At 44.8% G+C, this 21,472-nt stretch overlaps 2 protein-coding genes across 4 annotated transcripts in view; both read left to right on the top strand.

The window, feature by feature from the left end:
* Positions 1–21,472, top strand: part of prkag3b (protein kinase, AMP-activated, gamma 3b non-catalytic subunit) — a 45,857-nt gene that overhangs the window by 1,626 nt on the left and 22,759 nt on the right. For 2 of the 3 annotated variants that reach the window (XM_056610515.1, XM_056610514.1), the window contains exon 2: positions 4,824–4,872. In XM_056610515.1, coding sequence (XP_056466490.1) covers positions 4,824–4,872 — 49 coding nt within the window. Of the gene's footprint in view, positions 1–4,823; positions 4,873–11,280; positions 13,605–21,472 lie in introns of those variants that run through there. The other variant, XM_056610516.1, reaches the window with a different exon arrangement.
* LOC130405438 (uncharacterized) lies at positions 4,887–11,264 on the top strand. Its single transcript, XM_056610513.1, has one exon. It carries the CDS (start codon positions 6,681–6,683, stop codon positions 10,770–10,772), a length of 4,092 nt encoding a protein of 1,363 aa, XP_056466488.1. The 5' UTR covers positions 4,887–6,680; the 3' UTR covers positions 10,773–11,264.

Raw genomic sequence — 21,472 nt, 5'->3', positions numbered from 1 at the left:
GTTGTGTTTAGTAGAATGCTCCTATACTGATCCACACCACATCCTGAGTTCTTCCTTTACACTGACTTACACCACACTTACACCACAATATCTAGTTGTTTAATAAATGTCCTTATTATGATTGAAATGTGCGTGGTCTCCCCTTCTATGTGGCGTACCTAGAGCCAGTACGTTACATGTGGGGGCTCGTCCGGGATCTTAAAGCTTCAGCTTGAGTACAAGCTCTTAGAAGCCGTGGAGCAAGAGAAGGGTCGAGTGTTTCAGCGTGAGTTTGAACTCAAACGCTTGGAAGCGGAACAAAAGAAGCGAGAGTATGAGAGGGAGCGTGAAGCCTCGGAAAGAGAAAATCGGCGAGAAATAGACCTAAAACGGTTAGAGGCAGAGGAAAAGAAGCAAGTGGATGAAAGGGAAGAAAGAGAGAAAGAGCGCCTATTCGAGCGGGAAAAAATAAGAATACAACAACATATCCAAACAGAGAGGCTGAGATTGATAGATGAAGGAAAGATGCGGGGTGGGGAGGATTCTCCTGTGTCGTCGGACACGCACGGCGATCTGTCGAGGATGATTCGATTTCTACCTAAATTTAATGAACGTGACCCCGATATCTTCTTTTCGCTTTTTGAGGGTATTGCTGTTGAGCACAGTTGGAATGACACTCAGCGCACGTTATTACTGCAAACAGTCTTTACGGGGAGAGCCCAAGATGCATTTGTGGCGTTGTCATCTACAGAGCGCAAACAGTATAGTCGCGTCAAAGAGGCGGTTCTGCGAACATATGAACAAGTGCCAGAGTATTACAGACAGCGGTTCAGAAACTGGAAGAGAGGTGAACGGCAAACTTATGCTGAACTTGGTAGGGATCTTGTTGCGTTTTTTACGCGCTGGCTTCACTCAGTCAATGTGACTACTTTTGAGGGATTGTGCGAATTAATCACACTGGAACAATTTAAGAATATCATCCCTGAGCGGCTGACTACGTTTATCAATGAGCACACCGTTTCAACAGTTTCTGAGGCTGCAGTGCTCGCTGATGAGTTTGAATTAACGCATAAAAGTAGAGTCAGTGACTATTTTCGTAACCGTACTCGAGAAGAACCTCGATCACACTGGTCTAGTGGTAATGCAAATGCTCGGTATGAGGTAAACAAGATCCAAAACGATTTTAATGTCAATCAATGCAGATATTGCATGGAGATGGGACACTGGAAACAGGATTGTCCCGCATTAAGAGATAAAAATGAGGGAAAGTCGACCTCTACCAGATATGGCTTGTGCGCTGCCCCTGTGTGTCAGGTGAACTATGCGAAAGTGGAGTGGAAGTCACGGCTGACAGATGGCACAGTCCCTGCTGGAGGTTCAGGTGGTGTGGTGCCTGATTGCCCTGCAGTGGAGCGGTTTAGCTCTGAGGCCAATGAACAGGTCGATGGAAGCTATGGGCCTTTCATTACTAATGGTTTCATTGCTCTTGGCGATGGTTCGAATAAGATACCCGTTAAAATATTGCGGGACACTGGCGCTACGGAGAGTTTTGTGGCGGAGACCGCTTTGCCATTTTCTGTTAACTCTAGTACTGGCAAGAGTGTTTTGATTAGGGGAATCGGGATGCAGACTATGTCTCTTCCTCTGTATACAATCTGGTTGAATTCCGATCTTGTGCAAGGGGAGGTGGTTGTGGCAGTCTGCCCGGTTTTGCCAGTGCCAGGGGTGGAGGTCATCTTGGGAAATAATCTAGCCAGAGATAAAGTGTGGCCCAGTGGGCCAGCCCCGCCGATCGTTACTATTGAACCTATGGAGGTTACTAGGCCGGATGAGTGTGCTGCGGAATTCCCTGAGGTTTTCACGGCCTGTGTCGTGACTCGTGCAAGGAGTCGCACACAGACAGTGGAGGCCGCGTCAGGTTTATCAAAAACTAGTAATAAGATCGTTCAAATGCCGGTATTGCAAACTTCTTTTGATAGGGTTGATTTTATTGCTGCACAGAGAGAAGACGAGGGCTTGGCGGAGTTATTCGTTGGAGCTCTGTCCGGAGAAAAAATTCCAAGTGCAGAGAGGGGGTATTTTAATAGTGACGGGTTGTTGGTGCGGAAATTTGTGTCTGTCAATAACGGTGGGAGCGAAAAACAGTGATGCAGATTGTTGTGCCGGTAAAGTACAGGGATCAGGTGTTGCAGGCGGCCCACGGAGCAGGGGCTGGGCACTTCGGGGTGCGAAAAACATACAGCCGGTTATTGAAACATTTCTACTGGCCGTGCTTGAAGCGAGACGTGGCAGGGTGCATAAAGACGTGTCATACGTGTCAGGTAACTGGAAAGCCGAACCAGTCTATTAAACCCGCTCCGTTGCATCCAATTCCAGCAGTGGGCCAGCCTTTCGAGCACTTGTTGATCGATTGTGTGGGTCCCTTGCCGGCATCCAAGTCTGGTGCGGTTCACATGTTGACAGTGATGTGTCAGACCACGAGATATCCCGCTGCATACCCGTTAAGAAGCATCAACACGAAGTCAATTGAAAAAGCTCTCTCGCAATTTATTTCAGTGTTTGGTATCCCTAAAGTAATACAATCGGATAGAGGTAGCAACTTTACGTCCAAGATGTTTGCAGAAGTTTTAAAACATCTTCGAATAAAACACAGTTTGAGCAGTGCGTACCACCCTCAGGGCCAGGGAGCTCTTGAGCGGTTTCATCTCACACTAAAATCGTTGTTGCGTGGGTACTGTTCGGAGCTCCAGCGTGACTGGGAGGATGGCCTTAACACACACACTGTGACAGCCCAGCTAACCCCGCCCACGGGCAGATTGGATTATTGGTGTTCTCCTTGTCTCTGCTCAGGTGCGTGTGATCGGCTGGAGGATAAAAGGCTATACGGATCCAACATGGCGGTCTCTCTCTCCTCCTTGCAGTTTTTGGCTTCTGTTGTGTTTAGTAGAATGCTCCTATACTGATCCACACCACATCCTGAGTTCTTCCTTTACACTGACTTACACCACACTTATATCTAGTTGTTTAATAAATGTCCTTAATATGATTGAAATGTGCGTGGTCTCCCCTTCTATGTGGCGTACCTAGAGCCAGTACGTTACACACACACACACACACACACACACACACACACACACACACACACACACACACACACACACACACAGAGAGAGGTTATGAATATTGGTGAATAAAGCTGTCTGATATGATAATATTGAATGGGGGGGGTTGCAGCCATATTTATGCATTATTACATTATCAGCTCAGTTATTACATCTTCAGCCAAATCTGCAAGCAATCTAATGTCGCTCTGCAGATCAGGCTGGCCCCAAACCTTTTTTGGCCGATTCAAGAATCTCAGAGCAAAAGTTGTTTATGATACTGCGTAAAGTGCTCTCCGTAGCCATGGAGAACCCTCTCCATCGTTGCAAACCCTGCCAGAGACCCTCTCCTTAGCCCGACGTGTGCCTCCAAAAAATGTTACTATCAGTCAAGGCTATTCAGAACGATGTAGACAACAGGGCTGTCATTGGTCAGCTAACGTCTCATTCCCGCAGCCCTAGCCTTCCAGCATCGAAGCGTCTGCGTGTTCATGGAGATGGATGCACATGAGTACTATAATGGAACCCTAAGAGTTACATATAAATCCAAATTGACTCTTCTGTAATCTGTAGCCCATAACGCAATAAGTTATAACATAATTGGAAAAAAGTTATTATTACGTTATTGGCTTTATTACATTTAAATTATGACGTAATTGGCAGTTTTTATGTTATTGGCCTTTATTACGTTATTGGTTGCTGCGCACTTGTATCAGGATACACCTGTACCCAGTGCTTAATTTGAGGGGGAGCAAGGGGGAGCACGCTCCGGAAGCTCTGACGTGCGCTCCGCCAGCTGGATCTGGAGTGTGTGTGTGTGTGTGTGTGTGTGTGTGTGTGTGTGTGTGTGTGTGTGTGTGTGTGTGTGTGTGTGTGTGTGTGTGTGTGTGTGTGTGTGTGTGCGTGTGAGGGGCTAATACTGTGTGCATGTGTGTGTTTTGTTCAGATATGCAGCAAGAGAGGTTGGACTTGGAGTGACGCGAGTCGGTTGAGTGATGTGTGATAAATCTGCGAGGAGTTAGCGAAAGTGGCTGCGGAGAAGAGGGGCAAGAAGGCCAAAATGAACTTTATTATTATTATGGTTTTTGTGGTATTCTGGTATTGTTCTGGTTAATAATATGTATCTATTTGTTAACGTGGCCAAGTTGTCATGCCAGATTGTTGTTCTAACTAGGCCTACTATAATCTATGAGGTAGCCTATCTATTTGTTTTCATCTTTTGATGCGACGGAGATCCATTTTCAAGGACTTGGTGTATTTTGTTGTGTTGAGAATACAATGACTCAATGACGCACCTGCGAGTGCATGACATTATTCCTCAACTGTTAGTAAACAACGGTAAACTTTATAACGTGTGGCTGTGTGTCTCTCCAACCTAACATATGTTTACTATTTTTTCTGGGTACATCCCCATTCACAAGGCTTTAGTAGGCTAATTTCTTGCGATGTTGACTAAATAAGTGTGGGTTGTTCGAAAGCGCCCACCAGAGCCCCCCCCCCCCCACCCCCCCGCCGCTTTTTTTCTACTCGTCCTCAGCGCTCCGGGAGCTCCCACTTGACAAATTAAGCACTGCCTGTACCAGGATATCACCATCACTCTCTTTGCGTCTGTCTGTCTACCTGTATCAGGATACTATTACTGTCTGTTTGTCTGTCTGTCTGTCACTCTGTCTATTACTCTGTCTGTTACTCTGTCTATGTATTATCTATGTATTTTACTCTATCCGTCTGTCCTTCTTCCAGGTTCCCTTATTCGAGGTAGGGGATGGAGGCCCCAGTTGGATCAACTCAGGTAGTTTGTGTGTGTGTGTGTTATCATAATTCCGCGAATATAGATCGCGGCCTATATACAAATTTAACTAATTACAGGTTTTTTTGGCCGATATATGATTGACGTCAAGGTGTATGAACAATATGTTATTATGCTTTGCATTCTTTACAAATTCAAAACTTTGTAACACGATCAATATTGGCTAACTGGTAATCCCCTGACCGGCTCAAACTGGTTGAACAAGTTAGGCTTCCTTCGTATAATATCAGACTGCTGATGGGGTCAGAAATCAATTCAGCTTTTCTGGTGATCCGTCATCCAGAAGAGTGCATTCATTCACGTGCGGATTAATGATGTGGATTGCATTGCAATTTCATTGAAACTTTGGCGTACAAAATATTTTTTAGTTCCCTGATCAGTGTGTGCTCGGTGGAACTCAAGTGGTCGTGTTCCTAGACAGAGGGTCACACCGCGTGGCCATACCGCCAGGGTGTGACCTCCAGGAGCGATCTAAACCATCAACACATCTCATTGATGTGTGCCATCAATACATCTGGATAATGATAAACACCATCAACCACATGTGAATGATAAACACCAACATCCACATAATAATGATAAACATCAACAATTACATGATAATGATAATCACCAACATCCACATGATAACGATAAACCTCAACATCCACGTGATAATGATAAATACCAACATCCACATGATAATGATAAACACCAACATCCACATGATTATAAAACACCAACAACCACATGACAATGAAAAACACCACCATCCACATGACAATGATAAACATCAACATCCACATGATAATTAAACACCAACAATCACATTGTGACACTAGGCCACATATTTAATATTTTAGGATACACTGTAAAAATATTACCTGGTTTCAATATGTAAAGAATTCACAGGTATAATGTGGTGATCCTAAAGTAATGTTCCTACCTTAATGTGTACCTGTGGCCTTATATTTATATGTATTTATTTTATATTTATGACTGTTATTGTTTTCTGACCGGGGGATCGGTGTTCCGCAAATCAGCTGACGTGCCTGTCAGCTGACGGGATGAGGTTCGAGAGGTTTTAAATACAAGGAAATTAATGAATGGAGGGGCGCGTAATGAATGAATGGAGGGAGTCTGAGAGGGACCTCTAACAAACGCCAGTCCAACTGAGAAAGCTTAATAGTGGAAAAGCTGTAAGTACCACTGGACAAAGTCGACAACTCTTGCCGACTCTTTGGATACGTCGGTAAGAGCGATTTATATTTTTTGCTGGAGGTTTTTGTTACGACCTGGGTCATCTTGTTTTTCTTTGCCTATTTTTTCCCCGGACGTAAGAGACAGTTGCTGGCGGAGTTTTGTTCGGGGACATCGGGGATTTCGTTTGGATATTCTTTTTTGTTTGCTTTGAACTAGAGGGAGAACGCGCGAGTGTGCACAAGGGGCACGCAAATGGAGGCCGCTTATTAACGCGGTAATCAGATCACATCGGCGGAAAAGACTTTTGGGGAATCTGGACTGTGGGTTTATTTGAGGGTTGTTTGGGGAATGTATATGGAAATATGAACAGTTTGAAAATATATGGGTTAATGTAATTCCCTGAGCTATATCCTCGTTATGTGTATTATTATTAAGTGGTCTCAAACGAACACAATCAATGTGCTTGGTTCTCAAATTAAGAAACTCGCGTTTCTATCCTAATAATTGGGCTAAAAGATTAGTCGAAGTGTTACATATGGTGGCCATTACGTGTACCAGAGTTACTTTGATTGTTGTTTGTGAAAAAATATTGAGATACATTTAGTAATATGGCTCATAGAGAGGGAAGGACCTCTTTGCCTAATCTAAGGCCTGTATTTGGTGATCCAGATTTTACTGCAGGACCTTTTGTTACGAGAAGATCTACTTCAGATATATCTTATTTTCTGAGCTCATTGTATATAAGTGACAATGACACTAGTACACTTAGCACTACACACCACATTGGTCATAGCCCTATTGATGTTCCACGCACTCCTGGTAATGTTCCAAATACTGTGGGTAGGGTTAGAATGGGTTTGGAGGATGTTGATAATGACGAAAATGATGTTGTTGGTAATGAAAATGATGTTGAAAATGATGGTGATAGTAATGATAATAATGGTGAGGATAACAGGGGGGCTGTATGGGAAGAAACGGTTACACAGGAAACACAGACAGAGAGTGAGGAATTGGCAAATAACATCAATAGCCTACAAAACCAAGTGGAACAGTTTAAAGCTGAATTTAGGGAGTCTGTAACAAGTGCTGTAAATAGGGAGTTGAGTTTTAGAGGGTGGGTGGAAGAAAACCTGACTCAACTAGAAAAGTTCTCGTGTGATGGTATAGGAAAGTTGGAGAGGACAGTGTACAATTGCCTTCTTCGAAGAGATGAACAATGGAGAAAACAAGTGCACGGGCTAAGGCCCACTAGCACTCCCGTACCACTGAGAACTATAGCAGTCTCCACTAATGTAAGCCCAATAGCTACCCAAGCTAGCCCAATGGTTACCCAAGCTGGTCAGTATGTTGCAACACCTCCTGGCCGTATGAAGTCTGTTGCCTCTCCAATGTACCACAAGCCCCCTGTGAACCTGGATTTTCCCAGATTCGGCCCTAGCAGTGAATCCTCTGATGTCTTGCGGTTTATCGAACGGTGTGAAAACTTTCTAGAAATGAGACCCATTACTTCGCATGAGCTAATGGGTGCGCTATCCTCAGTTTTAAAGGGCTCAGCACTCAGTTGGTGGAAAGCTACCAAAAGTCAGGTACATGATTCGATCTCATTCAGAGAAGCCTTTCTAGCAGCTTTCCTATCCACAGATTACTTGAGTGAAGTGGAGGAGAAGTTGAGAACCACCGTTCAGAAGCCAGACCAGTGCCTCCGAGATTTCGCCTTTGACTACCAGGATTTATGTCTGGAATGGAAGCAGGACATGCCTGAAGAAGAGATTGTAAGGCGTATCTTGAATAATAGCAATCCTAAAATAGCGGGGTGCCTCCGTGGGACGGTGACAACCGTGGCACAACTGGTGAAGGTGGGCTCTATGGTGGAGAAGGACTGCTCTGGAGCCAAGGAGTACTGGCAGAAGGTGCATGCTAGTTCAGATAGACAAGAAAAAAAAACATCAGATAAAAGGAGCAAGCATGGAGCAGCTGAATTAACGGTAGTTCAACATCAAACACACAGAGATAAAGATCAACAGGGTCTACTGTTAGTTCCCATTACCATCAGAGGCATGCAGGGAGACGCTGTAGTAGACACAGGCAGCACTTTCACATTGATGAAGCAGAGTCTATGGCGACAGGTGACAGCAGCAGATGAAAACTTCCTACCAGCAGAGAGACAGAGGTTCGTCATGGCAGACGGGACCACACACCAAGCCCTGGGGAAGAAAACTATTTGCCTCGATTGGCATGGCAAACAATGGCCTGCTGAAGTACACGTGATGGATGACCGTCACCTTGCTTTCCCTGTGATTCTAGGCCTAGACTTCCTAGCTACTACCGGTGTTCTCATTCATCTGGCTAAGAACAGTTATGGACTAAAGACAGATAGAGGCTACACCTATCATACCTTTAAACGACAACCTCTCACCACTACTGGGTGGAACAACAACAGTCTTAGCTCTCTAGAGGGGGTACACCTCTACTATGCCCTGCCTCCGGGTGCTTACCCTCAGTGTTGGGTCTCCTCTACAACAGAAACCCCATCTCCCAGGCATGATTCTAACTGGCCTGAAGGGCTTCAGCAACTTATGGAAAACTGGCCGACGGATACCTCTGGGAAGCTGGGAAAAACTGAGGTGGAGAAGCATGCCATCTTCCTGGAAGATGAAGTTCCTGTCCGGAGCAAGGCATATCGGGTATCTCCTCTGAAGAAGAGAATAGTAGAAGAACATGTGGAGAAAATGCTGGCTGAGGACATCATCGAACCATCACAATCTGCCTGGTCCTCACCTGTGGTTCTCGTCAACAAACCTGATGGATCCTATAGGTTTTGCGTAGACTACAGGAGAGTGAATGCCAAGACCTTGCCTGATGCATATCCAATGCCCATCATACACGACATTCTTGAATCATTGGAGGGAGCCTCTTGGTTCAGTTCATTGGATTTGCAATCGGGATATTGGCAGATGGCAATGACAAAAGAAAGCAAGCCTAAGACTGCATTTATAACATCACTAGGGCTGTTCCAGTTCAAATCCATGCCGTTCGGTCTCCGAAATGCTGCTGCAAGCTTTCAAAGGCTAATGGAGCGGGTCCTAGGGAATTTGAGAGGAAAGATGTGTTTTGTGTACATAGACGACATCATTGTGTATTCTCATTCCCGCCACAACCACATACAGGATCTGGCTGCAGTCTTCCAAAGGCTGCAAGAAGCAAACCTCAGCCTTAACATGAAGAAGTGCCACTTTTTCAAACAGGAACTTAAGTTTCTTGGCCACATTGTCTCAGACAGAGGGGTGGAGGTGGACCCAGCTAAAACACAGGCTGTGGCTGACTTCCCTACTCCCAAGGACTTAAAGGCTCTGCAGCGCTATCTTGGACTGGCTGGCTGGTATCATAAATTCATTCCCCCGTTTGCCGACCTTGCAGCCCCGCTTAACCATCTCAAGAGGAAAGGAGTGGAGTGGCTATGGACCAGTGAATGCCAGGCCAGTGTGGATGCCTTAAAGGAGGCCTTGCAGAATCCACCAGTGCTGGCACAGCCTGATCTATCCTTACCATTCCAGGTGCTAACAGATGCTAGTGACGTGGGCCTTGGCGCCATCTTGTCCCAGAACACACCAGAAGGGGAGCAGGTGATAGCCTATGCCTCCAGGGGACTCCGAGGTCCAGAGTGCAATTATTCCACCTCGGAAAAGGAGTGCCTGGCAGTGGTATGGGCGGTTGAAAAGTGGAGGCACTACTTAGAAGGAGTGGAGTTCTCCGTCTACACTGATCATGCTGCACTGTCGTGGGCGTTCAATTGCCCAAAGACTAGCTCCCGTCTGACCCGGTGGACCCTACGATTACAGCAGTTCCATTTCAAGGTACATTACCGAAAGGGCTGTCTCAATTCAGCACCAGATGCGTTGTCCCGGGCTCACGAACCTCTCTCAATTCACCCATCACCGTGCTGGGCTGTCTCCACCAAAATCTACTCTGTTTTGCCTACTACCCTGGCAGAGATAGCAGAGGAACAAGAGAAGGACCAACGGGTGTGTGAGCTGAAGCAGGACAGTGCCCAGACAGATGTGCCTTTAACTCGCATTGGCTTTGTGGTCCAACAAGGGGTGTTGTACAGAAGACTTCCTGTACGGGACCAGGGACAGAAGTACCAGATGGTCGTTCCACAATCCCTGGTGTCCGAATTTCTGAGGTACTTTCATGATAATCCCCTTGGTGGTCACCTGGGTCAGCTGAAGACTCTATTAAAGGTGTTGGGAGTAGCCTGGTGGCCGAATGTCCGCAAAGATGTGTGGGCACATGTCAAGTCCTGTATACCCTGTCAGCAGTACAAAGCGGATAACGCCAAGCCATCAGGACTACTGCAGAGCACAGTAGTTGAAAAACCGGGAGTGATGCTGGGTGTTGACCTCATGGGGCCATTACCTAGAAGTAAGAAAGCCAACTGTTACCTCCTGGTGGTGGTCGACTATTGCTCTAAATGGGTGGAAATGTTTCCCTTGAGGGACAGCAAGACACCCCGTCTGGTCAAAATCCTCAGAGAGGAAATCTTCACCCGGTGGGGGGTGCCGCAATACATGGTTTCGGACCGAGGTCCACAGTTTACTTCAAAACTTCTCACTAACCTCTGCAACACATGGGGGCAGGGCTGGACTGGGAGAACAAAACGGCCCGGGCATTTTTTGGCTCAGACCGGCCCACATAATTAGCGGAGCACATCTGCCATTAAATTGACGTAACTTATGTCTTCTAAATGTACAAACGTTCTGGCCTAGTGGAAAAGGTGCACAATTTAACTAAAAAAACTCTCTTTCAGGTACCAAAAAAACACCAGGAAATGTGCAGTGACTTCACACTCAATTGTTTATTTAAAATGAATCTATAAATTTGTCATGATAGCTGGCAGAAAACCTGGACGTTGAGAGAAGAGAGCCCCTGGCAGCTGCCGATGAACTGGCCTTATCTGCTCTCTTCATTCCAATCAGCTCCTTGGACAGAGAGAGAGGGGGGGGCACATACCCACTCTGATGTTAGGCACATACAACATCAGATTTTTAACGCTTTTATGTCGTGGTAATGTGGATATGTTTACTCACTTGGTGCATAGCCTTGTCTGCGCTCTTCAGTTCCAATCAGCTCTTTGGGCACACACCCTACAGTCAATCAAACACTCATGAAACCTACAGATAGCCACACACACACACACACACACACAGAGGGGGGGGGGGGGGACATACCCACTCTGATGTTAGGCACATACAACATCAGATTTGTAACACTTTTATGTTGTGGTAATGTGTATATGTTTATATGTTTACTCACTTGGTGCATAGCCTTGTCTGTCTACACCGACTACAGTCCATCAAACACTCATGAAACCTACAGATAGACACACACACACACACACACACATACAAAACAAAATAAAGCAGGACGTTGATCACAGTATGTCAGCCACTTCCTGCTTTCACCTTCTTTGTTTGTGAAGACCTTTCCTATTGGGTTTGGAGCATCTTGCTTTGGATGGTGGTTCAAAAAAGTTTGCAGAGCACGGTCTGGACGGCAAAAGTAGTCAACATCTGCCTCAACAGTCTGGCTTGACTAGAAGAGAACAGAGGGATCAATTATTAATTACAAATAATACAATACTTAAACTAAATATCCAAATGTATATTTATTTGTAGTAACATTAATGCTTAAATGTTATATTTTATTCATCTCCATTATACTGTTATACTGTATTCATCTCCATTAAGTCATTTTAATATCTTTAAGCTTTTTTGTTGCTCTCGCTTTTACTTTCCAACGACTATTATTACAGCATTCCACCTGTGAACGGCGTGTATCGTGGGGCTATGCTGTGTGCTTGCTTATCCGTCAGGCATGATAGCGTGTAGCATGACTATTCATCTAGGATTTTCATTAGCATATTAGCATAGCCGTTTGTCACAACTATTATGCATCATTTTCATATCGCTGCGGCTGGCTAAATTCAAATCCATCATCTAAACGTATTATCCTTATGTTAATAGCTGCTTACCTGGTGCACCGGCAGCGGCTCACTCAGTCCATGAACCTCGGGTTCGGACTCATCATCTCCTCCTCCCTGTTCATCTTCCACCATCTGTGCTGTCTCCATGGGTGGATCGCTACAGCTAGCCCCCTCGCCCTGTCCACTGGTGCTGGTGGTGCTTGATTCACCTGAGGTGGAGGGGGCTCCCGAAGCACCTCCACTGAACATGTCAGTTATTTTAGCACATTTTCCGGCGTCTGCGGCTAGATTTTTGAGCCTTTTGGCCCTGAGGTTTTCAGCTCCACCTTTAAGTTTACGCTTTGGTTTGTCCATTGCCGTCTTCCACTCTCGCAAATACAGGGAAGAGGTGGGCCGTAATAATTGGTTCTGCCTCAGATGGCGCACTTGTGCACTTGACTTCAGCAGGCACCGTTTCAGTGCGTATGGCGGCGTATTGGTTAGGTTACCCACCGAATAGTGCCAAAGTGACATCTGAGACACAAATTTAGTACCCTCCCCCCCCCCACATGCATGGGCCGAGGGCCGTCAACATGACATCGTGGGCCGCCGGTCAGTTTGGGCCACCACAACACCTGGGACAACACCTGGGACCATTGGCTGTCAGAGTTCCGTTTCGCCCTCAACACAGCACAACAGGAGAGCACTGGACAAACCCCTGCTGAGCTGGCTTTGGGCAGGAACCTCAAAGGCCCACTGGAACGGCTCATCTACAAGTCACCATCACCTGCACAGCGAGAGGCCTACAACCTGGTGGAGAGACAACAGAAAATGCTAGAGGAGGTCCAACGGAGAGTGGGGGTGCACCAACTTAGACAAGCTAGGTATTATAATGCCCGCAGAAAAGATGCGCACTTTCAGCAGGGTGACCTAGTCTGGGTCAGGTCCCATCCTCTCTCTAGGGCCAGTGATAAATTCTCTGCTAAGCTAGCGCCTAGGTGGGAAGGGCCAGCTAAAATTACAAAAAGATTGGGGCCTGTAAACTACAGGGTAGGGTGGAACAACCCACAAAAAGAGGATACAGTAAATGTGGTAAATTTGAAAAGATATTTTGGTGTCTTACCTGAGTAGCCTCCGGCTGGAGGGGGGGTCTATGTGACACTAGGCCACATATTTAATATTTTAGGATACACTGTAAAAATATTACCTGGTTTCAATATGTAAAGAATTCACAGTTATAATGTGGTGATCCTAAAGTAATGTTCCTACCTTAATGTGTACCTGTGGCCTTATATTTATATGTATTTATTTTATATTTATGTTATTGTTTTCTGACCGGGGGATCGGTGTTCCGCAAATCAGCTGACGTGCCTGTCAGCTGACGGGATGAGGTTCGAGAGGTTTTAAATACAAGGAAATGAATGAATGGAGGGGCGTGTAATGAATGAATGGAGGGAGTCTGAGAGGACCTCTAACAAACGCCAGTCCAACTGAGAAAGCTTAATAGTGGAAAAGCTGTAAGAACCACTGGACAAAGTCGACAACTCTTGCCGACTCTTTGGATACGTCGGTAAGAGCGATTTATATTTTTTGCTGGAGGTTTTTGTTACGACCTGGGTCATCTTGTTTTTCTTTGCCTATTTTTTCCCCGGACGTAAGAGACAGTTGCTGGCGGAGTTTTGTTCGGGGAAATCGGGGATTTCGTTTGGATATTCTTTTTTGTTTGCTTTGAACTAGAGGGAGAACGCGGGAGTTTGCGCAAGGGGCACGCAAATGGAGGCCGCTTATTTACGCGGTTATCAGATCACATCGGCGGAAAAGACTTTTGGGGAATCTGGACTGTGGGTTTATTTGAGGGTTGTTTGGTGAATGTATATGGAAATATGAACAGTTTGAAAATATATGGGTTAATGTAATTCCCTGAGCTATATCCTCGTTATGTGTATTATTATTAAGTGGTCTCAAACGAACACAATCAATGTGCTTGGTTCTCAAATTAAGAAACTCGCGTTTCTATCGTAATAATTGGGCTAAAAGATTAGTCGAAGTGTTACAACATGACAATGATAAACACCAACATCCACATGATTATGATAAACTTTAACATCCTCTGATAATGATAAATGTCAGCATCCACGTGATAATGATAAATGTCAACACCCACGTGAAAATGATAAATATCAACATCAACGTGATGATGATAAACATCAACATCCACATGATGATGAAAAACATCAACCTACACGTGATCGATGATAAACATCAACAACCACATGATACTGATAAACACCAACAACCACACAATAATGATAAGCACCAACAACCACATGATAATGATAAACACCAACAGCTACAAGATAATGATAAATGTCAACGTCCACGTGATAATGATAAATAGCAATATGTATCCACGTGATAAACATCAACATCCACGTGATAGATAGTTTACATCATCATCCACATGGTAAACATCAACATCCACATGGTAAACATCAACATCCACGTTATAAATCCATCATAACTGGTATAGTATCTAAATGTCTAGAGCAGTGGTTTTCAAAATTCTTACCATGAGTACCACCTTAGAAATTATTTGGCTCGCCAAGTACCACCGGAATTAAAATACAGTGCGTAGGCCTATAACTACATAGAGTTTACACAGAAGGCATTAATATTAATAATACAATGTATTATTCACATAACTTTACTTGACTGAAGCAACCAACTGTCTATAACTCATGTATTGTATTTAAACACTTGCAACGGAATAATACTAACAATTGAATAACTGCTTCAATAGGGCTACCCAGCAAATGGGGATATCATCTGGCATATAACATACCAGTCAATCTAGTGAGGTTATTAACAATTATACTGCATTAAAGCATTCACAGCACTGAATATTAATTTTAACAACTGCTGTCAACCAATCATGTGAGGTAAATTGTACTGCATCAAAACATTCAAAGAATTGAACATGAATATTTAAATACTGGAGTCAAACAATCCTGTTATAAGCAATTGCAGCATTAATCATGCACAGCAAAGAGAGAAATCATGTGTAATGCGAAAACACTGTAATCAAACTATCATGATTAAGAACAAGTGTATTATAGAAAAACAACGTATTCAGTATTAAAAAATACTGCAGTAAGTGCCATAAGGTCAGAATATAAACTATGTTTAGGTTTGTAGGAGAATGTACTCAGGCACACATTGATTAAGAATAAAAAAGAAATGGGTAATGGCGACTCTGGGCCTATCATGCTTAGTGAGAGGGGTGTAATGTCTGGGTCGAATGAGGTTAGCTTTAGCCTCAGACTTGGTTCAGTATCCCAACTGCTTCGATATTTAGTCTTAATGACGGCGAGGGAAGAGAAGCCTTTCTCGCACAAATACGTGGTCGCAAATGGAATGAGAAAGCACACAGCCTTGTCTGAAAGCGCAGGATATTCGCTGCGTCACTGCATCCAAAAGTCCAGAAATGTCTGGCCTCTGAAGGCAGACTTCAACGTCTCGTCACAGGACGATTTTGCACCATTTTTGCTTCCCCTACTCATCGTCACAGTAGTTAGTCAATGCAGGTTTAAGATCATTGCATATGATGGGTACATGCAAATTATTAACGGTTGCTTCAAGAAATCGTTCATACTCCGCGTACCACTAGAGGGCGCTCGCATACCACCAGTGGTACGCGTACCACAGATTGAGAATGGCTGGTCTAGAGTGCATGTAATCCCTTGACACCATCCTGCCAATCGCACGGAATTCATTTGATGTAATCATCCCAGAATGTCAAAGGCTTTTCAGGGACTCATGAACTTTATAAGCCGTTTTCACACAATTTCATATAAGGAGATTCAACCATGAGGGTGATTCAGACTTGATGCTTTATATGCAGACATCGAGGTCGTTCAGATATCAGTAGAATCAACGGGGGTTTAGGGGGGTGCCCTTGCAAGGAGCGGGATATGATGTAGGGTCTAAATTTGCAAGAGGCGGGATAAGTGCGGCCACTGTCATTCTAGTTTGCTTTTGTTTGACCACAGACAGCATGGAGGCAGATCGGGCAGAATTCATCTCAATCATCTTAAATGTTGTGGCAACGATGCGTCAAATATTCCGTTGCATCCACAACATCTGAAGCATCGATCGATGAAAGATTGGAGCATGAGTTAGACACAAATAGAAGAAAGGCATCACAAACAACTGCGTTACCAGGGAAAGATGGAGTCTTTTTTTGCTTCCTTTCACATATAACAAACACTGGGGCAAATGTAGTTGATTTCTGTGTTTAACCCTATCATGTTCAGCTAACTGTTAGTTTTTCTCAGTCGCTTTGGTACATTTCTCAGATCAGAATTGAGATTTTCAAAACTACCTGTTCAATCTTCACACCATTGTGTCACTTGTGCACATCAAAAAAGCAGTTTCTCATTTATTTGAACAAGTTGCAAATACTTTGGTACATTCATGCAAATGTTTATGTACAATTCTCTGCTCTTTCCTACATTATCAATTGCTTATGTCATGTTGATCAAAATGTATTGTAATGGGTCTCTATTGAATAGTCTCACCCCACAACATTTAGGCATTAGTTCATTGCATAAGTCTTTACATAAAAAAAAAAATGGTTGAACAAGTTGTCATAAACATATTTCTTTATATTTCCATTAGACTTTTTTCTAAATCTGTCCTGAATTGGTAAATGGCTACCAGGTGAATCTTGACCCTCTCTAAAGAGGGGAAATGTGTGAAGTGTTGGATCAACCAAAATCAACCTGTTTACTGAAATAGCTCAAAGGTGCATCGCCTGAACCATGAACTGGCAAGTATATATTTATAGCTGGAGTACAACACAATGTTACATTGTCTGACAATGGAAGGACAAGGAATTGGACAGGGTCAACAGCCAGAGAGAAGAGGAAGAGGAGTGAGGCTGCGTTAGAATGAGAATTTGTGGCCCAACAGACAGGAACGTCAGGAGATGTAGGAAGACTGCACTGTAGCACAGGGATTCCACCGGACGTGTTACGGCAGCGTTACGGCTGCGGCACGTCTTGGCCGCGACTTTGCCCTGCTTGCATTTCCACCGGGCACGTTACGGCAGCGCAACGCTGCCTTGCGAGCCAGCCGTATTCACGCGAGATCACGAGATCCCGCGATAATCCTAAACCTAATGTACTCACCTTCCACTCCCAAAACTACTGCAATTAAATGCCAGGCTTTGTCCTTTCTGACATTGTTCTTATAAAAAGGATGATTTGAGACCCTTTGATTGATTGACTGCTGACCTGGTGCCACCGGTCATGACGTAATAATGTTGGTGTTTTATTTATTGTGTTTTATTTTGAAAATTGAGCGGAATGCTCTATGGCTTTTACTTTTTCACTTCCTGCCCTGATCGATCTGCTCTGTTGAAATTGACGCGGTTCAGCAGCGGCTCGCGGCAAAAATAGGAATGCTACGGAATGATAGCGCTGCGGCGCGGCACGCCGCTCCTGGGACGCTGCTGAGACGTTCCGCAGCCGCGCCCGGTGGAAATGGTCTCATTGATTAGAGTGGAACCTATCTGCTGCGGTGACCGCGGCCAAGACGTGCCACTGCCGTAACGTTGCCGTAACGTTGCCGTAACGCGTCCGGTGGAATCAGGCCGTAATTCCTACAGCAATGCATGTACAGTTTACCCTAAGGAGATTTTCATATGTTCACATTTCTAGCAATGACATGGTCTTTCAACAAATTACAGTACAAACAGTCAAAGCGTAAATGTGAATCTTGTCCAGTCTCTTGCAATCAATCTCCCATATACCGTATTTTCCGGACTATACGTCGCTCCCGAGTATTAGTCGCATCAGTCAAAAAATGCTCCATGACGAGGAAAAAAACATATATACGTCGCATCGGTGTATAAGTCGCATTTATTTTTAAACATTTAAACAAGAACGTTTAGTCAGGAGAGACTGAATAAAATTGCAATAGCAATATAGGTGTGTCGGTCCCACTCGTAGTTCTGAGAGTATACCGAATTCAGTGACACCGGGATTCCACCGGACGGGTATGCGCCGCGGTCCTAAACCTGAGCGCACGATCGGGAGGTGGAAGTTGCGCTCACAAGTCCAGCGGAGGGCTCCAGTTTTCGCCGGCCAAGTCATGCGCTGTGATATGTGTGACAGCTATGTTGCACAACATTGCAGCTAAGGCTGGGGTAGCTTTGGTTGAACCGGAGGACATTGAGGACGATGACGACGAGAATATAATTTATTCGGTGGTGCAGTAGGCTTGCAGCGTTCAGTTGTAGGCCTAATGAATGACGGTGCCATCTTGCGGCCGAAGATTGTGTACGCACAATTTTGGCATATAAGTCGCTTCGAAATATAAGTCGCAGGGCAAGCCAAACTACAAAAAAACCGCGACTTATAGTCCGGAAAATACGGTACACTAAGGTGTAACTTACAATTTACAATAATTGTCTTCAAAACTTCACCGGCAACACCAAGTTTTTTATTTTTATTTTTCTTCAGTAATAAAAAACAAATTCAATAAAAATGAATAATATAATTATAATTAAGAAAATTAAAATGTGTAGAATAGGCCACAGTTCTGCTCTGTGCGGGAGAATTGTCCCCCCGAGAATTGACGAGCTTCCTTACAAGACCGGTAACCATAGCAACGCTGGTAAACAAACCCGCAATGCCATATCCCTACGTGACCTCCCCGTGCTACGGCCATCCGGAGGCGCACAGAGCTTTTGGCCGTGATATTATGATATATAAAATTATATTATACTATTATATATTTATATATTTAAGCAATAGATCACGCCAGGCTGTGGTATGTGCTCACTATACCACTGTTAAGGGGCGTTGTCCGGCACCGACGCGCAGCGGAGGGCCGGCGACCCCCTTCACAGTGGTATAATGTGAGCACATACCACTGACTGAAGTGATCTATTGCTTTTATAGAACGGTTACTGTTATGGGGAAACGAAAGTCATGGACACACTACATTTAAAAATAAACCAAGAAAGTCAAAGTAGCCATTTTATTAAAGGATACAAAAAAGTAGTCCCTCCTGTTCAGTTGGCCTTGCAACACATTAAGATATCAAGGAGACTCGTAGAGACGTGACTGCATGGTATGAACTCCGTTCTTTTAATGGCCCCCCGCCACCCGTTGCCTAGGTTACATGTATACAGAACGTTCAGACGTATTACCGTATTACCTCTAATACTACTACATCCCCCTTTCTGACTTAAGGATGCTGTCTAAGAAAATGCATAACAAAACAATAAAACTCCTGTTAATAAAACATGAATTATTTCTTTCACTCCTCTTGAGAGTTAAACTAAACACTTGCATCTTTTCAAGCAAACAGGTTTTTAAACTAAGACTGTTTTATGTTAATCTCATAAACTTTTAACCTTTATGTCAGTCTTACTGGAACTATGAAATCATGTCAAATGTAAACAGTTGCATTTTCAATTTCAACAAATAGATACTCTAACAAGCATCAACAACATTTACAACATTTGCACATCACTTTCTCTTTTCTCTTCAGTCATGGACTTAGTCTTTTAGGTACAGTCATAGTCTTTTAGGTACACTGGTGGTACTCTCACTCTGGAAGGGACAGGTCCTTCTTTTACTGGTGTCTGCTGCCCCGAGTAACAAGGATTTGCAGGTGTGACAGGTGTGTTCACCGCAGTGGATGCACCATCCTCAGGTAAGTCGGTGCGTGTTGCTGGTGCAATAGGGGTGGGCGAGAGATGGTACCTGTTTCTTCGCAGCGTGCCCCTAGGTGTCTCCACATTGTAGGATCTTGGAGTGCCTGCATTTGACACCACTGTGCCTCTCTCAAGGATGTCCTTGACCCACACATGGTCACCTTGTCGGAGGAGTGGCAGGTTTCGAGCTCTGTGACGACGGTCGTAGTTCAGTTTCTGCTTCTGTCTGTATGCTTGTTCAATTATTTTTAGACTGTTCATGTCTGTCCAGCCCGGGTTAAGCTGAGATGGGATGACAGGGACAGGTGTTCTAATGTTTCTGCCCATGAGGAGCTCTGCTGGACTGTGTCCGTTCGCCAGAGGAGCGGCCCGGTAGGCCATGAGGCCAAGGTAAGGGTCACTGGATTTCTTCAGGATACCTTTGATTGTCCTAACGGCCCGCTCGGCCTCACCGTTGCTTTGTGGGAAGTGGGGGCTGGATGTGACATGACTGAAACCCCACTCTCATGCAAACTTTCTGAAGTACTCGGATGCCAATTGTGGCCCATTGTCTGAGCGCACCACATCTGATATGCCATGACGTGCAAATATGGATTTGAAGTGCTCCACCACCGCCTCAGATGTTGAATAAGTGAGTTTGGCTACTTCAAAGAATCTGGAAAAGTAGTCCACAATGACCAGATAGTGCTTATTATTTTCTGTCTGAAATAGATCTGCCCCCACAGTGGACCATGGTCTTGCTGGTAACTCAGTGGGTTGCAGTGTTTCTCTAAAGTTGGTTCTCTCCCGACTGCATACATCACAGTTCTCTATCAGTTGTGTCAGGTCTTTGCTAAGGCCTGGCCACCACACAGATTGCTTGGCCCTCTCTCTGCATTTAGTGAGTCCCAGGTGGCCCTCATGCAGTTTTTTCAGCATCTCTGCTCTAAGTGACACTGGAATACTATTCTACAGCCTTAAAGTAGCAAACCCTCATTAACTGTTAGCTCACCTGAGAACGGCAGGTAGGGACGGAATGCTGTTTGTATGGAGAATTTATCAGGCCAGCCCTCCTTGCAGTATCTCTTCAGTGTGTGGGATACAGTGTCTTTGTCCTGATGTGTTTCTATTGTGGACTCCACAGAGCCCAAGAACGCGACGTCCTCATCGCTGTATTTCCTCATCGCTGTCTTCCTCAGTCACTGCAGCTACATGAACTCCCGGTTTCTTTTTAGCTTGGCAGACTCTAGCATAATGTCCTTTCTTTCGGCACTGGTTACACACAGCCTCTCTAGCTGGACACTGCTGCGGATGATGCCCTCGTGTGTCCCCGCATCTGTTACATTGTGTTTGTCTTTCCAGTGTCTTTTTATGAAATGTCTGCCTATCTCGCTGCATGCTTTGCTTTGAGCCGCTGCGCTGCCACGATTGCATACTGTCTAGCTGAGTGCTACTGGCTTCTGCTTTAAAGTTTGTTTTTAGCATTTCAAGTTGCTTCTTTACCTGCTCACTTTGTCGTGCCTTGTTAATTGCCTTCTCCAACGTCAGTTCAGGGTCCATCTGCAACTGTTCTGAAAGGCGTTTATCCCTCAGGCCCACGACTAGACGATCTCTCACCATTTAGTCGTGTAGAGCACCGTATCCGCAGTACTCAGCAAGGCAATGCAGCGCGGTGTGGAAGCTGTCTGCTGACTCGCCAACCTCTTGTTGCCTCTGGTTGAACTTAGCCCGTT

Source organism: Gadus chalcogrammus, chromosome 16 (assembly GCF_026213295.1).
Source record: "Gadus chalcogrammus isolate NIFS_2021 chromosome 16, NIFS_Gcha_1.0, whole genome shotgun sequence".
NCBI classification, from domain to species: Eukaryota; Metazoa; Chordata; class Actinopteri; order Gadiformes; family Gadidae; genus Gadus; species Gadus chalcogrammus.
The sequence above is the reverse complement of the archived record's forward strand: the minus strand, read 5'-3'. Positions and strand labels throughout refer to the sequence as shown.

Coding starts and splice junctions, on each gene's coding strand:
- LOC130405438 (XM_056610513.1), top strand. CDS start 6,681: ATGGCTCATAGAGAGGGAAGGACCTCTTTGCCTAATCTAAGGCCTGTA.